The following is a 20515-nucleotide window of genomic DNA, read 5'->3' on the forward strand; positions in this document are numbered from 1 at the left end:
AGAGTGGACCATCACTCACGGGGCACTGCTGCGCCTTTGGGCTCAGGTCCAAAAGCCTCTCGTGGACCTCTTTGCCACAAGGTTCTCGAAGAGGCTTCCGGTGTTTGTCTCGCCATTCCCGGATCCTCAGGCTTGGCGAGTAAACGCTCTGGACATTCCCTGGACGGGCCTGGAGGCGTACGCCTTTCCGCCTTTCCCATTACTCAGCCGAGTAATTCGAAAGGCGGAGCTGGAGGGGCCGACTCTTCTTCTGCTGGTCGCCCCTCTGTGGCCGTCGCAGGTCTGGTTCCCGGACCTGCTCCGGCTCGCCCACGGGCCTCCCATTCCTCTCGCCCTTATGCGAGGGGAACTCGTGCAGCCCCGAACAGGCATTCCACACGAGGAGCCCAGTCTTCTGAAGCTTCACGTGTGGAGGTTGTTCGGGACTCACTGAGGCGCTCGGGAGCGTCATCCTTGACGCTGGATCTGGTGGACCGCTCGCACAGGGCGTCCACGGCGTCTGTTTACGCCTCACACTGGAGGTCCTGGGCCTCCTGGTGCTTGGAGAAGGGGGTGAGTTCGGTGGCGCCTCGCTCTATGCAGGTGGCCAACCACCTCTCTTTTCTTTTTTCGCAGGGTGCGTCTGTTTCCTCCTTGAGGGTCCGGCGCTCAGCTATCTCTGCGACGCTTAAGCAGATCGGTAGATCTATTAACGTCGGGGGTGTGATTGCAGCAGTAATCAAGGGTGCTGCTCTCAAGCAGGCCAGGTCCAGGTGCCCGTCCCCCAAGTGGGACCTTTTTCTGGTCTTAGCATTCTTGCGGTCTTCGGAGTTCGAACCGCTGCGGGAGGCTAGTCTGCATAATCTTACTCGGAAGACGCTGTTTCTTCTTCTGTTGGCGACGGCCCGGCGGGGTAGCGAGGTCCACGCCCTGTCGGGTCTGCCAGAAGATATTTCTTTCGAGTCGGACGGCTCTGTCTCTTTGCATTTCCGTCCCGATTTTTTGGCCAAAAATCAGACTCCGGGGCAGGCCTCTCCGTTGGTTAGAGTCAAGGCACTGACCAACGCGTTGGCTCCGGACGACCCTGATTTGGCCAACTGCCCTGTTCGGGCCCTCCGTTTGTACTTGGAGCGCACTCAGCCCTTGCGTTCCAAGTCTCAGAAGTTATTGTTTCTCTCCCTTCTTACAACTCGGGAGAGAGATGTCTCAAAGGTTACGTTGGCCCGGTGGGTGACTTCTCTGATAAGGCAAGCTTATGTTTGGAGTAGCACAAACAGGGGGGGGGCGCTGCCTGCCTTTCCCCTGGACTCCCCCAGAGCCCATGAAACGAGGGCATGGGCATCATCGCTCGCAGTCCTACGCTCCATGCGCCTCGATGATGTTTTGTCTACTGCGTACTGGCGCTCTGAAGATATTTTCCTGAATTATTATCTTCGGGACATTTCTGCCCTCCGCCAGGACGGCTCTCGTGCTCTGCCTGCACTTGTAGCAGCTGGTCAGGTTCTGACCAGAACGTGATGGTGAGTTTGAGTTTATTTCTTGCCCACCGCCATGTTGATGTTATCTGCTTTATGTGATTCGGAGTAAGAATATGTAATTTAATGGAAAATTTCTAAGTAAATTTTCATTTCATTAATATACTTACCCGAATCACATAGTGAATTCCCTCCCTCCTTCCCCGCTTGTGGTTTTTAGTCTTTCTGAAGCCGTATGAGCGGTCACGTGGTGACAGAGAGGAAGTAGCTATATGGGAGGTAACTCCCAGGGAACCTGGCTGTTACCATAGCTATTCAAGCTTTTTTGGTAGGGGTCGCTTCCCTTTGTTTGTTTTTTGATGGGTAGCGTTTTTTCAGTACCTAGCATCTCAGACGTAGTCAAATGCTTTATGTGATTCGGGTAAGTATATTAATGAAATGAAAATTTACTTAGAAATTTTCCATTTAAAAACACTTTCATCTTATTCCTTGTCGGTTCCTGATTCCAAAAACATATAGATATGATATGTTTGGATTAAAAACACGCTCAGAAAGTTAAAACAAAGAGAGGTACAGAAAAGCGTGCTATCCTTCTTAGCGCAACTACTACCCCGCTCTTCTTGTCAATTTCACTGCCTTTGCCATGAGCGGTGGACTGACGATGCTACGAGTATAGTATTACGGTCTTGCTGAAAAATGGCATTGCGTTCAGTTTCATTCTGTGAGTTCGACAGCTACTTGACTAAATATTGTATTTTCGCCTTACGCGACTTGTTTTCTTTTTTATCCCCACATGGTGAGATAACAAACTGTCGATTTTTGAGGAGGATTTAGCATATTTGATACATGTGTTTGGTTCTTTTGAGCTTGTAAACATCTGTATCTGTATTTTTGAGTCACTTGAGAAAAAGTGACTCTATGTAATCGGTCAGTGTTAGTCTGTCCGGCCGGCCGGACGGCCGGCCGGACGGCCGTAGACACCACCTTAACGTTGGACTTTTCTCGGAAACTATCAAAGCGATCGGGCTCATATTTTGTTTAGTCGTGACCTCCAATGACCTCTACACTTTAACGATGGTTTCGTTGACCTTTGACCTTTTTCAAGGTCACAGGTGAGCGTCAAAGGAAAAATTAGACATTTTATATCTTTGACAAAGTTCATCGGATGTGATTGAAACTTTGTAGGATTATTCTTTACATCAAAGTATTTACATCTGTAGCCTTTTACGAACGTTATCAGAAAAACAAGGGAGATAACTAGCCTTTTCTGTTCGGCAACACACAACTTAACGTTGGGCTTTTCTCGGAAACTATAAAAGTGACCGGGCTCAAATTTTATGTGAACGTGACTCATTGTGTTGTGAATAGCAATTTCTTCCTGTCCATCTGATGCCTCATATAATATTCAGAACTGCGAAAGTGACTCGATCGAGCGTTTGCTCTTCTTGTTTTTTACAGTGAATTTAAATCAAAGTTGATGCTACGAATAAGAATTTATGCTTCATACTCACAGGCATACATAAATCTTTGCGCACAATTTATCGATTTTTGTTGAGTTTGTGATCTTACAAATCATAGTGGGTCAAACTCTGCAACATCTGGATGCAAACGGTAGACTGTACAGTCTTGTTTTACTGTGTTGAATGCTGAAGGCTGACAGGAAAAAAAGGAACAAAGAAGCTGAACTGAGGTTGTTGAGAGATATATTTGAGTAGGTTCTGCACTGTGTTGGAGTACCAAAAAGGGTAGACTGTACATTGTTGTTTTTCTGTGTTAACTGTTGAAAGCTAACATGAAAAAAGGAACCAACATAGACTCTTTAGTCAGGTTATTTAATGTTTTCAATATATATTTTGTGTAGGTTCTGCACGGTGTTGGAGTACCAGAAAGGCAACGACCTGGACTTCTACCTGAAGCAGAACAAAGTCATTCCAGAGAAGGAGGCGCGCTCCATCATCGTTCAGACGTCCAGCGCCCTCCGCTATCTCAATGAGATCAAGCCTCCTGTGATACACTACGACCTCAAACCTGGTGTGTTACAGCCTAGTTATTTATGCAGATAGGGAGATAGGGTTAATTTCTGAAGTAATGTTCTGTTGCCTCAATGAGATCAAGCCTCCTGTGATACACTACGACCTCAAACCTGGTGCGTTACACTATAATATTGGCTATGGGGATAGGGTTAATGTCAGACCACCTTCTGTTGCCTTAATGAGATCACGCCTACTGTGATACACTACGATCTCAAACCTGGTGCGTTACACTATAATATTGGCTTTGGGGATAGGGTTAATGTCTGACATGATGTTCTATTATCTCAAGGAGATCAAGCCTCCTGTGATACACTACAACCTCAAACCTGGTGCGTTACGACGTAGTTATTTATGCCCGGTAGTTCAGTTTGTAGAGCATTGGACTTTTAATCCTATGGTCACCGGTACCGGGCCGGGCCGGACACGGGTAAACTTTATGTGCAGACTCGGAGACCCATGTTCCACCCCCTTGTCACCACTATGGTATGTAAAAGGCCTCGGTCATTCTGCCATAAGTACAGGTGGCTGAATACACCTAAACACGCACACACCTGGGTAGCGCCACTCTGTTGCTGCTAGCTTTCCACTGGGAGGACGAGACTCGAATTTCCCAATGATGGGACAATGAATAATGTCATGAAAATGGAAACAAAATGAAAAAAATCGGGTTGTTGTCTGACATAATGTTCTGTTTTCACAACAACGTCTGTTGTCTCCGTGATATCAAGCCTCCTGTGATACACTGTGACCTCAAACCTGATGTGTTACACTGTAGTTATCCCCGAGTACGCTAGTACTTGGGCTCAACAGACTTTAATTGTGTGTCTGTGTGTGGATGTGTGTGTCTGTCTCGACTTAACAGCTTATTCCTGGGAAACTACTGGGCGCAGTTCGTTCAAAAGTTGATACACTAACTTGATAATAGGTCCGATTGATCGTATTAAAACTTCATAATGTTACCTGGGACCTAAATGCAAAATAAACTACAAAAACGACTTGGCGGTGGGAGGAATTCACACGGAGCAACAGCCAGCCAGGCAGCCTGATAGAACAGCCAGCCAGCGGATACTGTCGTCACAAAAAGACGTCATGACAAAGTTACACGCAAAGCGAAAGAGACTTTGACGTCATTTACTTTTGTTCGGAATTTTCTGTCTGTTCCTAGCTTGTCAGTGAAGACCTGACGTGAGTAAGCTTACCCAAAACGTCTTTGTTCTCTATTCACATTGCAGCTGTGAAATAATCAGTCTTGTGTCTCGGTCGTGTAGGTACAGAGTTTGCTTCTGCAATCATTGTGTTCGTGTTGATGACGGCTTCATAAGACAAATCAGCGAATCTATCGTGAGGAAGACGTTTATGTACAAATCACCGAACCCAACCCATTTTTTGTGTGCATTTTTCTGAAGAATAAACTGCATGTGGTTAATTTCATCCGTTTAATGCTTTTCGAAACGAGCCATAAGGCTTTAGAATAAAAGATTTCACGCATTGCTTGGCCATCTGATCACAGATGAGGTCGCAGTTTGTAGGTTAAATCTATGAATCGGCCAGAGGTAGATCTGAATTTCTGGTCAGAAACCAACATTCACACCACAGGCATTCCAAACATTTATATTGTTAAGTTATGAAGAGGGTCGGCAGTATATTTTTCACTGTGATCAAATAAAAGAGAAAGGCCAGTCACCACGCACATCCTCGGCTCGCATGCAATGTATTTATATAGCAAAGGGAATGCCTGTAATTCACACAGAGCAATCACTTGGTCTTAAACGTGCACAAGACAAAAACTTTCATACTGGGGGAGCGAGCCAGTCTGAAGAGTACTCGGGTCCAGCGCGAGCGTTTTTTATTTGTGCAAAAAGGGTTTGTGTCGGACATAATGTGCTGTTTTCACACAGTTTTCTGTTATCTCAGTGGGATAAGGCCTGGTGCGTTTCACTGTAATTGGATATGGGGATAAGGTTGATGCGAGAAATAATGTTGTTTTCACACCTCCTTCTATTATCACAATGAGATCAAGTCTGGTGCGTCTTACTGTAATTTGTTGAGGGGATACTGTTGATCATGATGAAAGAATAATGTTGTTTTCACGCCTCCTTCTATTATCACAATGAGATCAAGTCTGGTGCGTCTTACTGTAATTTGTTGAGGGGATACTGTTGATCATGATGTAAGAAATAATGTTCAGTTTTTACACTGCCTTCTGTTGTCCGAGATCAAGCCAAATGTGATAACACTGCAGCCTCAAACCTGGTGTGTTACACTGTAATTTACTACGCGGATAGGGTTTGTGTTGGAGATAGGGTTCTGTTTTGGTACCGCCTTTTGCTATGTCAGTGTTATCAAATCTCCTGTAATACACATCGACCTCAAAGTCAAACCTGGTGTGTTAATGATCATCATTCTGTAACGGATGCTGTCATGCATGAGAAAATTCTGAGGTAATATCAACCTAGAAACTAATGTTTTTTGCAATTTCCATTGGTGCGTAACATTTCACAGTCACAGATACAGGTCCAGACCTGTTGACCCTCCCGGATTGTCCGGAATTATTACGGATTTTGGGTCTATATTCCGGTATTACGGAAATCTACCGAAAATTCCGGTTGACATGGGTCCGAAGTGTAAGGCTGATCTCTCTGGGGATGAAATGCCAACCAAACAAGCAAAAGTTGTACAGAAATGTCGGCAAAACTATAAAGTCTGTAAACAGGTCTGCAGGTCATTCAATGCTGCAGTTTGAGTTTTGATCAGTGTTTTCATTCTTAGTTATAGAACTTTTTTGTCAATGTTTTAAAAATAATTTTTTTTTTTTCAGGCAACATCTTGCTAGGAGACGGGTCTGTGAGTGGTGAGATCAAAATCACCGACTTTGGGTTGAGTAAGATCATGGACGACGCCACCTACTCACCCGAGGTCGGAATGGACCTCACCTCTCAGGGTGCAGGCACTTACTGGTGAGTAGTCCGCCGGGCCAATGTGTTCTGCTGTATAGAGATGATTGTTGCTACTGCACATGGAGAAATCATTGTCCATTATTAAATGACATATTCTTACATCAACTCACATATATAGCAACTAGAGGAATACCCGGCTTCGCCGGGGTGAATCGCGAGACAGAGACAGACAGCGTGGCGGTTCACCACAATCACCTTTGAAGGCGAAGTCCTGTCTAACGGGATTGAGAATTTTAGAGCTTATTTCTAAGCCCTATATTATCTGTTATGGCTTCTCAAATGCCAGAACATACAGACAGACAAAAGCCGCCAGACCCCATCACAAACAGAACTCTACAATCCACAGGTGTTGCCCACACACACACACAAACACACACACACACAGAGAAGCCGTATATATATATGTGCACATCCTAGATACTGGGTCACAACTATGGGACATGGACACCAGGAAAAAAATTAGGACTGAATTGAGTGAAATACTCTTTTTTAAGTGCAAAAGACATGCCTGTATCTTTTTCTGTCAAAGAGAGGACCTTTCATATCGGGGTTTCTTTAGAAATGACAATTAGACACATGCAGTACGCTCTATGTCGTGGGTTACATGGTTTCCACTTTAGGCTTCAATATCCCACAGGAAAGAACTTTAGCTCAGTTATTGCATGTGGCATGTGGACAACATTGATAAATAAATATGCAAACATGAAAGTTTGAAATTACAAGTTTCCATAAGTTAACTAGATCGAAGTAGAAAGTGGAAACCGTAACCCACGCAATTTCCAGGCGCAAAAGTTTTTTTTGTAGGTCAAATGTAGCAACTAGCCTTTTGGGCACCCTTTTGGGTTTTAATACATGATAGAAAGATTTAAGTGAGCAAAAAGTTTTCGATCTGTGCTCACTGGGTTTATGTGTATAGAGATAATACTGTCGTGAGTTTCATGGAAACCATAGTTCGTAATGTCTTTTATTTCCAAAGAAAAGAACTAAAACTTGATTATTGCATGTGGACTACATAGATGGGGCGGGGATATAGCTCAGTTGGTAGCGCGCTGGATTTGTATTCAGTTGGCCGCTGTCAGCGTGAGTTCGATCCCGGGTTCGGCGGAAATTTATTTCACAGAGTCAACTTTGTGTGCAGACTCTCTTCGGTGTCCGAACCTCCCCCCGTGTACACTACATTGGGTGTGCACGTTAAAGATCCCACGATTGACAAAAGGGTCTTTCCTGGCAAAATTGCTTAGGCACAGTTAATAATTGTCTACCTATACCCGTGTGACTTGGAATAATAGGCCGCGAAAGGTAAATATGCGCCGAAATGGCTGCAATCTACTGGCCGTATAAAATTTCATCTCACACGGCATCACTGCAGAGCGCCTAGAACTGTACCCACGGAATATGCGCGATATAAGACTCATTGATTGAAGATTGATTGAAGATAAATAACTATGCATACATGAAAGTTTGAAATTTTCAAGTTTCCATAAGCGACAATCCTAAATGAGAGAATTAATCGATTGTCGATCGTGCGTTGCAGAAGAATCGAAAATGTCATAATGGCGCCGATCATGAGAACACATGTGCTGCTCAAACTTTGCACCAGATCAAGCTTTAATCAGCAAAATATCGCAAAATTCGTCGATGAATATATGCTACAATTGTCAAAAAAGATTTTACAGGTCTCAAACAGTGAAGATACAGCGTGGTCTGTCGTGAGTTACGTCTCAAAAACCGGAAACGAATACGATTGGGTGGATAAATTCTCATTGTCTATTCACATGACCGGGTCAAACGTCATGAATGGAACTTTCCACGGTGTTACCGCGATCTCACAACGCGTGTGTGATAGGCAATGCGGGATTTGTCGTCTGCTGTGGCCATGCTTTCGTGCATTACAGATGGAAACGAAACAAGGGTGGGGTACATTCAAGCGCGATTATAAGCTGAAATAAATTTGTTTCCTACCGTAGTGCTGTGTTTTGAAAACCTAAATGTTGTTGAAATAAATAAATAATGACTTTGAATAACTTTGAGGTTTCCTTTGTTCAGCAGATCGCATTTTTTGATGAAGTTGAAACCGGAAACGACGGTAACCCACGATTACGTGTTTTCTTTGCTGATCAAACTCCCAGAAGAAGAAAAATAGATGTAATTCTTGAGTGTGTATGTCGAGAATAATCCTTCAGCTGACCCATAAACATCACAATAAAATTCACAGAGCTTTATTCTCCATTATGTACAGCTGCAACACAGACTGGTGTATTTTTGTCCCAGTTTTAGGTGCTGTTTTGGGGGCATTTTGGCTAAAAATTAAATCGTTTAAAACCCACAGCAATGTTTGGAAACCCAAACTTGGTTGTTACAGTAAGTCAAATCCATCCCCTTTGACATCAAAGCATCCCCTTTGTCATCCATTGCTCAGAGATATTGTGACAGTCATTCAAAGTTGACAACCCATAGTATTTCCCAGTATCTAGGACGTGCACATATGCATATCTGTATCTATAAATATATAGAGATAGGTGAGAGTGTATTTTTCGCGTGGCTATAAATTGATTCGACCTTTTCACTTTGACAGTAAGAACAACTTACGGGTGCAATGAAAGCGTTCTGGACAGTGCAGTGACATTCTAAAAATAGTAACGTAGTAACGGGAATATGGATTGACGCCACACGAAGGAAGGGAGATAAACGCTGAAAACACTGGAGAAGCTTAGGTCCCTCCCAGGTGGAATGGGAACAGCACAAAAATGATTCAGTGGCCTGAACATTTCATGTTGAGTCCCACAAACAGAACTCTACAATCCACAGGTGTTGCCCACACACACACACAAACACACACACACACACACAGAAGCCGTATATATATATATGTATATCTATAAATATATAATAATAATAATAATAATGCAAACTTTTATAGCGCTATTCTAGAAAAATGTCTACTCTTAGCGCTTTACAATACATACATCGACAAGCATACTATACACGCACAGGCAAAGAAACCGACCAAACATAACCAACAAACTATACATGCACAGGCAAAGAAAGCGACCAAACATACAATACACGCACAGGCAAGATAACGACCAAACATAAACAAACATACTATGACCAAACATAACCAACATACTATACGCGCGCAGGCAAAGAGAACAATCAGCACATGTAATAATTACTGACAACTAATAATGCAGGCATACAATGACAGTCCAATACACAGCCTAATATAGAGATAGATGACAGTGTATTTTTCGCGTGGCTATAAATTGATTCGACCTTTTCACTTTTACAGTAAGGACAACTTACGGGTGCAATGAAAGCGTTCTGGACAGTGCAGTGACATTCTAAAAATAGTAACGTAGTAACGGGAATATGGATTGACGCCACACGAAGGAAGGGAGATAAACGCTGAAAACACTGGAGAAGCTTAGGTCCCTCCCAGGTGGAATGGGAACAGCACGAAAATGATTCAGTGGCCTGAACATTTCATGTTGAGTCCCATCGCTGTCGACGACGCCAAGTGTAACCGTGTGCCGAAACACCACAATCACCTTTGAAGGCAAAGTCCACTCAAACGGGATTGAGAATAACTGTTATGGCTTCTCGAAGGAAGGCCTGAATATTCACCAAAGCCGCCAGACCACATCACAAACAGAACTCTACAATCCACAGGTGTTGCCCACACACACACACAAACACACACACACACACACAGGTGCAATCGTGACATTCTAAAAATAGTAACGTAGTAACGGGAATATGGATTGACGCCACACGAAGGAAGGGAGATAAACGCTGAAAACACTGGAGAAGATAAGGAAGAGTTACTGGTTACTGGGAATGGATCCAGAGAAAAACCAAAATCGGTTCAGCGCTGCGCGCTGAGAGCACGTGTTGAAATATCTCATCGATGAGGTTGTGTCCGGGGTGTAGCTGAATACGGACTCCAAATTTGAAAAAGATCCACCGAGAACTTTGGCCGTGCATCGCGGACACACACACACACACACACACACACACACACACACACACACACACACACACACACACACACACACACACACACACACACACACACACAGACAGACAGACAGACAGACAGACAGACAGACACAAGTCGTATATATATATATATATATATAGATTAACTTCAGTTTGGTGCTTGGACATTGAAGTACTTGTTTACAAAACACAGTGAAGGTGAATGAGAGCAACAACCAAATTGTTTTTGGCAAGTCGACAAAGCGAGAAAAAGCAACAAGTATGATGAATAGAAAAAGGAAAGCTCTCACCCAATGCGGAGAGCTAGCATAGTACTGGAAGGTGAACAACTTCAGGGTCAATGGCCTTCCACGAAGGCCGGTGGCAGAAAAGCCTGTAGTACTCTGTACACGTCTGAAGGCAACGTGTTGAAGTGTAGGAATGATTTGTCACCGGTCACTTCCAGCGCATGTGCAGGAGACCGAGAGGGGAGGTAACTACTACGCACCATGCCTTGATGCGGTTACGTCCCCCTTTTACCAGGGTCAGTACTTAAATGTCTAAGCACCAAACTGAAGTTAATAGCTATATATGTGAGTTGAGTAAGTATATTAATTAAATGAAAATTTACTTTTAACATTTTCGATTTCTGCAACAGAAGTAGAAAAACTACTTGTAGTTCTTTGAACATTAAACACTTTCTACCCCACCTATGTTGACCAAGTTTTGTTTAGCCGAGAGCAGCCGTGCTGCAGCAGGTCACTCAGAATTGTAGTTACTGTGTATCAACATGCTGGAATGCAGGCGTTAGATAGACGTTACAGGAAGCGACTGAAGCTAAGTCTGAGCGGATATATCCGTACCTGGTCAGATAGAGCCATATGAGTGGGTACGGATATATCCCAACCTAGAAGACAATGAGTTAAGAAAACATTTTCTTTCTTATTCACCATCTAAAAATCTGAGGTGTACTGTATACATGTTTTGATTTTGTTCTCTGTTTATTGTTTCTCACCATTGCCATTGTATGCAACAGCAAATCAGCATATGTGAGAGAGAAAAAAGCGCTTTTAAGCTCCACGCTAAAATTGGTATCTCAAGATAACAGCTCAGTTTGCAGAAATTTTGATACTGTCAATAGACATTGTTCGGAAATAACTCTTGTCAGGTTTGTATGGATTGTTAAAGAGTGAATAGTCTTACTTTTAGTGAGACAAACAATCCACACATGCTCCTGTCCACGTGTGTCAGACACAGCCTAGCCAGTTACTGGTGAGGGTCGCACTTGCGGATGGGTTGTCTCAATAACTTCCAAGGGTATTCACTCTTTCACAAACCATACAAACCTGACAGAGTTATTTCTGGAAATCATGTATTAGATGTTTAAAGCAGTGTATTTTCAGGGTCTTGATCATGTTGATGTGCTATGGGCTTACATTCCTGTTGCTCACAGACTTGTTTCATAGAAATCAACATTACAAACCTAGCTGTGCTTAAATGATACAAGTACTGCAAAGTGCTTCTTGTTAATACTGTACACAGCTGAACTACATGTTTTTCTTGCCACAACTGTACATGAGTAATCATGTTGTCTTTCTTTTATGCCAGGTATCTGCCTCCTGAATGTTTTGTGGTAGGGAAAAACCCACCCAAAATTTCTTCCAAAGTGGACGTCTGGTCTGTAGGGGTCATTTTCTATCAATGTCTGTATGGCAAAAAGGTAAGTTCATGACCAATTCATATGTCATATCATCAGGAGATGCAATTCTGTAATCCCATCTTTATTTGATTCCGTTTTTAAATGACTTGCAACAAAGAGTCTAGAGAGAAAGCCTGGCCTGTTAAAATCAGCTATTATTGTACATATCTCATTTTGAATGATCCGACTGTTTTTACCTCGTACAGAAGCTGCCATGCCACAACTACAAACAAGGCAATAATGAGTAAAGAACATGTTTCTAATTTCTAACAAATGTGATGTGTGAATTACATGTGTTTGATTTCAATTTAATGTGAGCAGTTACTTAGTTTAAGAATGGCAGCTAGGCATATTTTGTGTTTTCCTCCAGGGTTCATACAGGCTTTGCTAATGAGGACAGACTTGCGCCAATGAATTAAAATTGCATTGTTTGTTTCTGATCAAAGCTTTCTTTGTTTCTGATCCCTGTGTGTTTGTCATTTCAGCCATTTGGGCACAACTTGTCTCAAGCAGCCATTTTAGAAGAGAACACGATTCTGAAAGCGACAGACGTAGAGTTTCCTGCCAAGCCCATTGTGTCTCAGGAGGCCAAGGTAAGTATTGGGACACGACAGCGAGATTGACCGCAGTCCATCTTGGAAAATACCTTGCTCCTTATTTTGCCAAGGATTGTGTAAACCACCACAGATCTGTCAATGCGTCTATATGAGATAAGAGCATGTTTCCACTATTTCGACATAGTAGACAGGTTTGACTGTATCAGGCATGGGAATTGTCCGCCGAAAGGCAAATTTCCACAGATTTTTTTGTTTTGTTCCGCCGAAAAAGCAAAAGTGTACGCTGAAAAAATAAATGGGGGAGGCAAAAATGGTTCTAAAAACTGAATTAAATTACATATTCTTACTCCGAATCACATAAAGAGCATTGACGCAGTCTGATTAGCTAAGGTCTGAAAAGGCTACCCGTCTTAAAGTTTAAAAGGGAAGCAACCCAACCACAAAAAAGGTAAACACAGCTATGGCAACGACCATATACCCGGGGAGTTACCTCCCCTGCCGGGTATGTGACGTCACTTCCATTGCTGCACCACGTGGTACACTCATTCGACATCTTTCAGTTCTGACGAGAGGTCGTGTTTTCCATAGGCTCTGTGCGTTGTTGGAGTTTTCATACACCCACCGACCACCTACCCGTCTGCTTTCCCTCTACCTGGTAGTTGGTGAGCTCTTTCCATTTTACCTTACCTATCGTAAGAACTTTTGGCTGGTTATTGATAATTTTCGTCTTTTTCGGACTTGTGAAATTTTGTCAGTAACTGTTGTTGTTGTTGTGTTGGCCGCCATTTGCATTTTGGCCGGCATGGCAGAGAACGCGAGTAGACGTGGCAAGGGCGATGTTAAGGGCAAAATTAAACCTAAATCATCCTCTCAAGGTTCTAAACCTGTGTTAGTTGTCCTTTCGGACAAAGAGAAAAACACTGTCATGTCTGTTACCATTTCTCCTCCCGGACACGCTAGCGCGAGCGGTTCTACTTCTACTTGCGTTACGTCGGCAGCTTGCTCGTCCTCCGTTTCTTCAGACGGGCAAGCTTCACTTGTGTCTTCGTTGTTGAGCTCTTTGGTTCCAGAGATTCGCAGTTTAGTTCGCGACGAACTTAAGCGTGCTACTCCACCGGAAAGCACCGTACATCCGCCTGCAGTGAGCGATGCCCGCTCTTTGGCTTCCTTTTCCGGTTTTGTGGTGACGGCTTCCTGTGCTACCGGAACTTCGACTACTCCTTCGGCTTCTGCTTCCGCGGGGAGCTCTCAAGGTACGTCGAGCTTGTCCTTCGGCTCTAGTGAAGCCACTGGACTGTCCCTGCTGGGACGGAGCTCACCTGGCGCGGGTCACTCCCGCTTTCCTGCTCAGTCTCGTTCAGTACCCATTGAGCGTGAGTTCGTTTCTGAGCAAGGGCGGTTTCCTTCGGAAGTCGCGCTTCCGGGTTTTTCCGGAAGCGAAGGTCCTCCTTCACACTCCCATTCAGCGGCAGGTGTTGGAGTTGACTGTGGACTGGCCTCCGGGCAGCAGGGCTTCCGCCCTCAGTCATCACGACCAGCGTTTCCACATCAAGGTGTGGCTTCGCCGGCCGTGTTTCCGGCTCAGACCGGATCTGCTTTCTCTCTTCCGGGTACTCCTTCTCGGATGTCCTTGGTTGAGAGTCAGCTTCCTGACTACGGACGTTTGGGGCATTCTTCTCTTCACTTTGGTGTTGGGTCGACACCCCTTCCGGTTCCGGCGGCTTCAAGCTTGCCGTCAGCGCTCCCTTCTCTGCCTGCTGGTATGGTTACGGGACATGACGGTTTGCGGTCTGGGGGGTTTCCGGTTTCGGCTTACCCTGACCGCCAGCTTGCTTCCGGTTCTGTTGACTTTGGTCAAGTTGATCATGGCTATTCTGACACTCAGTCTGTAGCCAGTGAGCAACCTCGCTCGGGATTTCCAGCGCAGCTCAAGCGTGCTTTGGAAGCTGCCGCGGAAGTTACTTCCCGGTATTTTACGGAAGGTGCTTCTGCTAAGGGTTCTTCAACCTCAGCGGCTCCGTCAGCTATGGCTGACTTCCGGTATGCGAAGGAGGGCGACGAGAGCTTCCGCTTTGCCGAATCTCCTTCTGTGGCATATCAGCTGTCTCAGGTTTTGGCTCGTCCATCTCCTGCCGGAAGTGGTCTCCCCTGCACGCCTGTTCCGTTACTGGTTCCGCACGGTCCAGTTCCGGAAGAGGCTCAGTCTTACCTAGCTTCTATGGCTCACGCTTCTTCTTTTACCCCCTCTGGTCTTAAGAAGTTCGTGCTGCCGAAGTTTTCTCGCAACTTACTGGCTTCTTTTGCTCTTCCGCGTACAACTCTGTCTGTTACGCCGGACTTGCATCCTCTGTTGGCCAAGCCAATCAAGCCTTCCTCGGGTGTGGTCTTGCCTGATCACACTCTTCTGGCTTCTGAAGAGATCAGTCGGCAACTCCTGGAGTTGTCCTCCATCTCGGAGACTCTGATCAGATCTCTCTCTCGCGCTCTTACTGAGACGCTTGATCCTTTCTTGCTCAGTCGTGAGCAGGACGCTGATGACGTGTCCACGCTCCTCTCGGCCCTGGCCAGGGTCAATGAGGAACAGATGCGGCTGTCTGCCCTTCAGTACGTGCACTCTGTTTCGTGTCGTCGGGATTTATTCCTCGCTCACTCTCAGTTTTCTGAGCAAACGACGCTGGACACACTCAGAGCTTCGCCGGTTGTGGAGGGGTCTCTGTTCGGTCCTCTGATTTTCGATGCGCGAAGATCAGAGATCCAGTCCAACAGGGATCAGCAGTTTTCGGACTTCTCCCTTCAGGCTTTCAAGCAGGCTAAGACTTCTAAGCCCAAGCCTCCTCAGGCTTCCGGCTCGTCTAAGCCTGCCGGCACGAAGCAGACAAAGTCTTCTTCTCAACCCTGGAGGGGTTCGAGAAAAAGATCAGCGTCCGGCAGGGGGCGGGGTGGCTCTAGCAGCAAGCCCCACCCCCAATGAAGTGTTCCCGGTTTCACCCCCCCCCCCCCCCCCGCCCTCCACTCTGGTGATGGCGGGGGGCCCCTCCCGGGCTCTATCACACTGGTCGGCCACCATACACAGCCAGTGGATAGTGGGCGTTGTGGGATCGGGTTTTCGTCTACTTTGGCTGGACAAAAAGGCGCCGCTTTCCCGGCGTCCGCCGGCATGCAAGCCCCCCTCCTCGCAGGAGGCAAGGTCCGTCCTTCAGGCGGAAATTGTCACCCTGGTGCAGAAGGGCGCGGTGGAGAAAGTCCTAGACCACAGCTCTCCGGGCTTCTACGGGCGGCTTTTTGCCGTTCCCAAGTCGTCAGGAGGGTGGCGTCCCGTCTTGGACCTATCGCAGCTCAACACTTTCTTGAGAACGATACGGTTCAAGATGGAGACGCCGGCTTCGGTCAGGGACTCCCTCCGTCCAGGAGACTGGGCGACCTCCATCGATCTGACAGATGCATACTTTCATATTCTCATGCATCCGTCCGACCGGAAATGGCTCCGTTTCCGGTGGGGCGATCAGATCTTCCAGTTCCGCGCTCTTCCCTTCGGGCTGTCTCTCGCACCGTGGGTCTTCACCATGGTCGTGAGACAGCTATGCGCACTGGTGAGGTCGCAGGGTATCCGGCTCAGGGCATATCTGGACGATTGGCTCATCATGAACCAAAGCCGGACAGGTTGCTCGGGTCATACCCAGTCTGTTCTTCGTCAAGCCCACTTGTTGGGCTTTTCGATCAACACAACAAAGTCGGAACTGATTCCGTCGCAGACGTTCACTTATTTGGGAATGTCTTTCAGCACGGTCCCTTGGACTGTCCAACCCTCTCAGCGGCGGGTGGACAAGCTCCAAGCGCTTATCAGGTCCACTTTGCCTCTCCTGCGGGCTTCCCTCCGGACGCTGGCATCCATCTTGGGACAGATGGAATCCATGGCTCTCTTGGTGCCTCTGGGCAGAGTTCACAAGCGGCCTCTTCAGCTTGCTCTGAAGCCGTATGTGGACTCTGCTCATGTGGACTGGAACGTCCTCGTCCCTCTCCAGGGATGGTTCCAGTCAGCGACCCTTCCGTGGTTGGACTCGGACTGGGTCTGCAGAGGTGTGCCGATCGCCTTGCCTCCCCCAGACACGGACCTCTTCACAGATGCGTCTCTGTCGGGGTGGGGAGCGCACACAGACCGACAGACTGCGTCGGGCCTGTGGTCGGCAGAGCAGAGCCACTGGCACATCAACCTGCTGGAGCTCGAGGCTGTGGCCCTTGCTCTGGAGGAGTTTCGGCCCTCCCTTCACGCCCATCATGTTCGTCTGTTCACAGACAACACGACTGTGGCAGCTTATCTGAACAAGCAGGGGGGGTCGCGGTCCCCTTCTCTTTCGAGAAGGACCTGCGAGATTCTGGTCTGGTGCTGGCACCATCAGATCACTCTCACAGCCAGGTACCTTCCGGGGAGCTTGAACACTTTGGCGGACGCGCTCAGTCGCTCCGACAAAGTGCTTCAATCAGAGTGGACGATCACTCAAGGGGCACTGCTTCGCCTTTGGGCCCTCGTCCCAAAGCCTCTGGTGGATCTCTTTGCCACCCGTTTCTCGAAGAGGCTGTCAATCTTCGTCTCGCCATTCCCGGATCCCGAGGCTTGGCAGACAGATGCATTGGCCTTTCCCTGGACAGGGCTTCAGTCCTACGCCTTTCCTCCCTTCCAGCTACTCAGTCGAGTACTTCGGAAGGCGGGAATGGAGGGTCCGGATCTCCTGTTGGTCGCTCCTCTGTGGCCGTCTCAGGTTTGGTTCCCGGACCTTCTAAGGCTCGCCCACGGTCCACCAGTTCCGCTCTTTCTCACAAAAGGGGAACTGGTGCAGCCTCACACCGGCATACCACACGAGGATCCCTCGTCTCTGAATCTTCACGTGTGGAGGTTGTCCGGTCCTTTCTGAGGCGTTCTGGTGCGTCTGAGCAGACTCTCGACTTAGTGGAACGCTCTCATAGGGCTTCTACGTCGTCAGTCTATGCTTCCCACTGGAAGGCCTGGGTTGCCTGGTGTCAGGCCCAGGGTTTGAACGCGCTAGCCCCTCGGTCTATGCACGTGGCAAACCATCTTTCTTCGCTTGCGTCTCAAGGAGCCTCTGCTTCCTCCTTGAGAGTTAGAAGATCTGCCATTGCGGTAACCTTACGCCAGATGGGCCGCTCTATTGACGTCAGTGGAGTCATTTCACGGGTGATTAAAGGCGCTGCCCTTAAAGAGATTTCTACTCGTTCCCCCATGCCAAAATGGGATCTTTTCCTGGTGCTCGAGTTCTTACGTTCTGCACGATTTGAACCTCTGGTCACGGCGAGTTTCGCTAACCTGACGCGCAAAACTCTTTTTCTGCTACTAGTAGCTTCTGCGCGCAGAGGAAGCGAGATCCATGCGCTCTCTGGAAACCCGGAGGATATCTCTAAAGAACCTGATGGTTCTATTTCCTTGCGTTTCCGGCCACATTTTCTGGCTAAGAACCAGACCCCTGACCAGGCCTCGCCTCTGGTTCGCGTCAAACCTCTGACTAGCATACTGGCTCCCGGAGATCCGGACGCCCTTAATTGTCCTGTGCGAGCCCTTGACATCTACCTTGCCCGGTCTCAACCGCTTAGGTCGAAATCTCAAAAACTCTTATTTATCTCCATTAATACTGTGAGAAATAAGGATATTGCAAAGACGACAATGGCTCGGTGGGTGTCCGCTCTGATAAAACAAGCATATGAGTGGAACCTTGCGGAAAAGGGGGGGGCACTGCCTGCTTTCCCTCTGAACTCTGCTAGAGCTCATGAAACCAGAGCTTGGGCGTCATCTTTGGCCGTCCTACGGTCACGAAAGCTGGACGAGGTTCTACGCACAGCCTACTGGCGTTCTGAGGATGTCTTTTTGAACTTTTACCTCAGAGATGTCTCCGCTGTTCGGCAAGATGGTTCAAGAACGCTGCCTGCCTTGATCGCAGGTGGCCAGTTCATTTCAAGGGTTTGAGGTGAGTTTGGTTTTTCATTCCCACCGCCTTGTTGATGCTATCTGCTCTTTATGTGATTCGGAGTAAGAATATGTAATTTAATCGAAAATTTTTAAGTAAATTTTCATTTCATTAATATACTTACCCGAATCACATAGTGTATTCCCTCCCGCCAACCCCGCTTATGATATTTTAGTTTTCTTTAATGTCGAATGAGTGTACCACGTGGTGCAGCAATGGAAGTGACGTCACATACCCGGCAGGGGAGGTAACTCCCCGGGTATATGGTCGTTGCCATAGCTGTGTTTACCTTTTTTGTGGTTGGGTTGCTTCCCTTTTAAACTTTAAGACGGGTAGCCTTTTCAGACCTTAGCTAATCAGACTGCGTCAATGCTCTTTATGTGATTCGGGTAAGTATATTAATGAAATGAAAATTTACTTAAAAATTTTCGATTTAATGGCAAACTTGGAGCTCAGATAACTCCAAATTGCACCATTTTGGGTTCTTTGGAGAAAAACAATTCCCGGGGGGGGTGTGGGCATGCCTCCGAACCCCCCTAGCAGGGCTAGGCGCTTCGCGTCGTCGACTTTGCTATTACTTACACATTTTCAGCCTTTTTTACTTTTTTCAATTCCCATGCCTGTGTATACCAGTTATCTATAAAAGCCTGGCTGCATGGAAAATCTGCAAATTGGCTGAATGTATCCTTGGGCAGAGTAGGAATCTTCAGTCTCATTTAGCTTGCAGTTCTGCTAGATTTGCATTTGCTCATTGATTGATTGATTGATTTGCATTATTGATGTTGGTTGATTTTGGAGAAGAGAGAGGGAGGAAGTGATTACTGAAGGAGAGGCCTTGTTGATGACGTAGAGTTATCACAGCTGACAGGTCTCCCCATGGTCACAGGCACTCAGGAATTCGCTCCTTTTCTTTTTCTTTGCAGGGCCAGTCTGAGTGGATTGTGTGTGTTGTTCGTAAGTCTCTGGAACTAACTACAGGGTTGGAGAAAAAAAGGGGTGAAATATGAGACCATGCATGCTTATCTTGCAGTGCCCATGGAATTACCAGCAGAATTTCTAGTGGTCTCACCATGGTCCTTCCAAACGGAGTTTCATATTCTTGGTGCATATTATCTCAATGTTTTCCTTTTGTTGTGCAGAATTTCATCAGGAAGTGTTTACAGTACAAGAAAGAAATGCGACCTGATGTAGTACAAATGGCCAACGAAGACTACCTGAAGCCTGCTGCCCTCAAGTCAAAGTGAGTTTAGTCCTAATCCTTTTGAGCAGTCATGGGGTTAAGTGGTATTTCATGAGAAAACAATCCCAGTCACCTCACCAAAGTCTTTGAAAGGGGTGTCAGTATGTGTTGTCGTTTTAATTAGGAGGTATACAACTTGCACACAACTTGAGGGAGAATGTCGTCACATCATTTGCAGCAAAGGGTATTTAACAGTGGTTATGCAGTCTTATTCCTTGTAGCAAAATCAAATTTTCATTTGATTAATATACTTACCCAACTCACATGTAGCAATTTACTTCAGTCAACGCTGTATCGCATCACCTTGGTAACAAGGGAGGCCACTCTAAAAAAAAAAGCTACCTTGACCCATAAACAGGACAAAGTCACGTGACTTCCTGACCTTGCCGCCATATTGTAATCATTCGCACGAAGGCGCAGAAAAACTTTCCTCTTTTTTTTAGAACAACCCCACTAGCGGGGAAGGTGGGAGGGAATTAACTATGTGAGTTGGGTAAGTATATTAATCAAATGAAAATTTACTACTAAAATTTTTGATTAAATTACATATCTTAATCCAACTCACATATATAGCAGATTGCTAATAAAGGTGGTGGGAAAAAACACTCACTTCAGACAG

The 20515-nt window shown here is 46.3% G+C and overlaps 1 protein-coding gene across 4 annotated transcripts in view; it reads left to right on the forward strand.

Moving 5' to 3' along the window:
* The window catches only part of LOC138982520 (serine/threonine-protein kinase tousled-like 2), a 59802-nt gene that overhangs the window by 32915 nt on the left and 6372 nt on the right, over positions 1-20515 (forward strand). For all 4 annotated transcript variants that reach the window (XM_070355822.1, XM_070355823.1, XM_070355820.1 and 1 more), the window contains 5 exons: positions 3316-3485; positions 6306-6444; positions 12034-12145; positions 12610-12717; positions 19796-19896. In XM_070355822.1, the coding sequence (XP_070211923.1) occupies positions 3316-3485; positions 6306-6444; positions 12034-12145; positions 12610-12717; positions 19796-19896 (630 nt within the window). The remainder of the gene's footprint in view (positions 1-3315; positions 3486-6305; positions 6445-12033; positions 12146-12609; positions 12718-19795; positions 19897-20515) is intronic.

This window comes from Littorina saxatilis, linkage group LG12, assembly GCF_037325665.1.
Source record: "Littorina saxatilis isolate snail1 linkage group LG12, US_GU_Lsax_2.0, whole genome shotgun sequence".
In the NCBI taxonomy this organism is placed as follows: Eukaryota; Metazoa; Mollusca; class Gastropoda; order Littorinimorpha; family Littorinidae; genus Littorina; species Littorina saxatilis.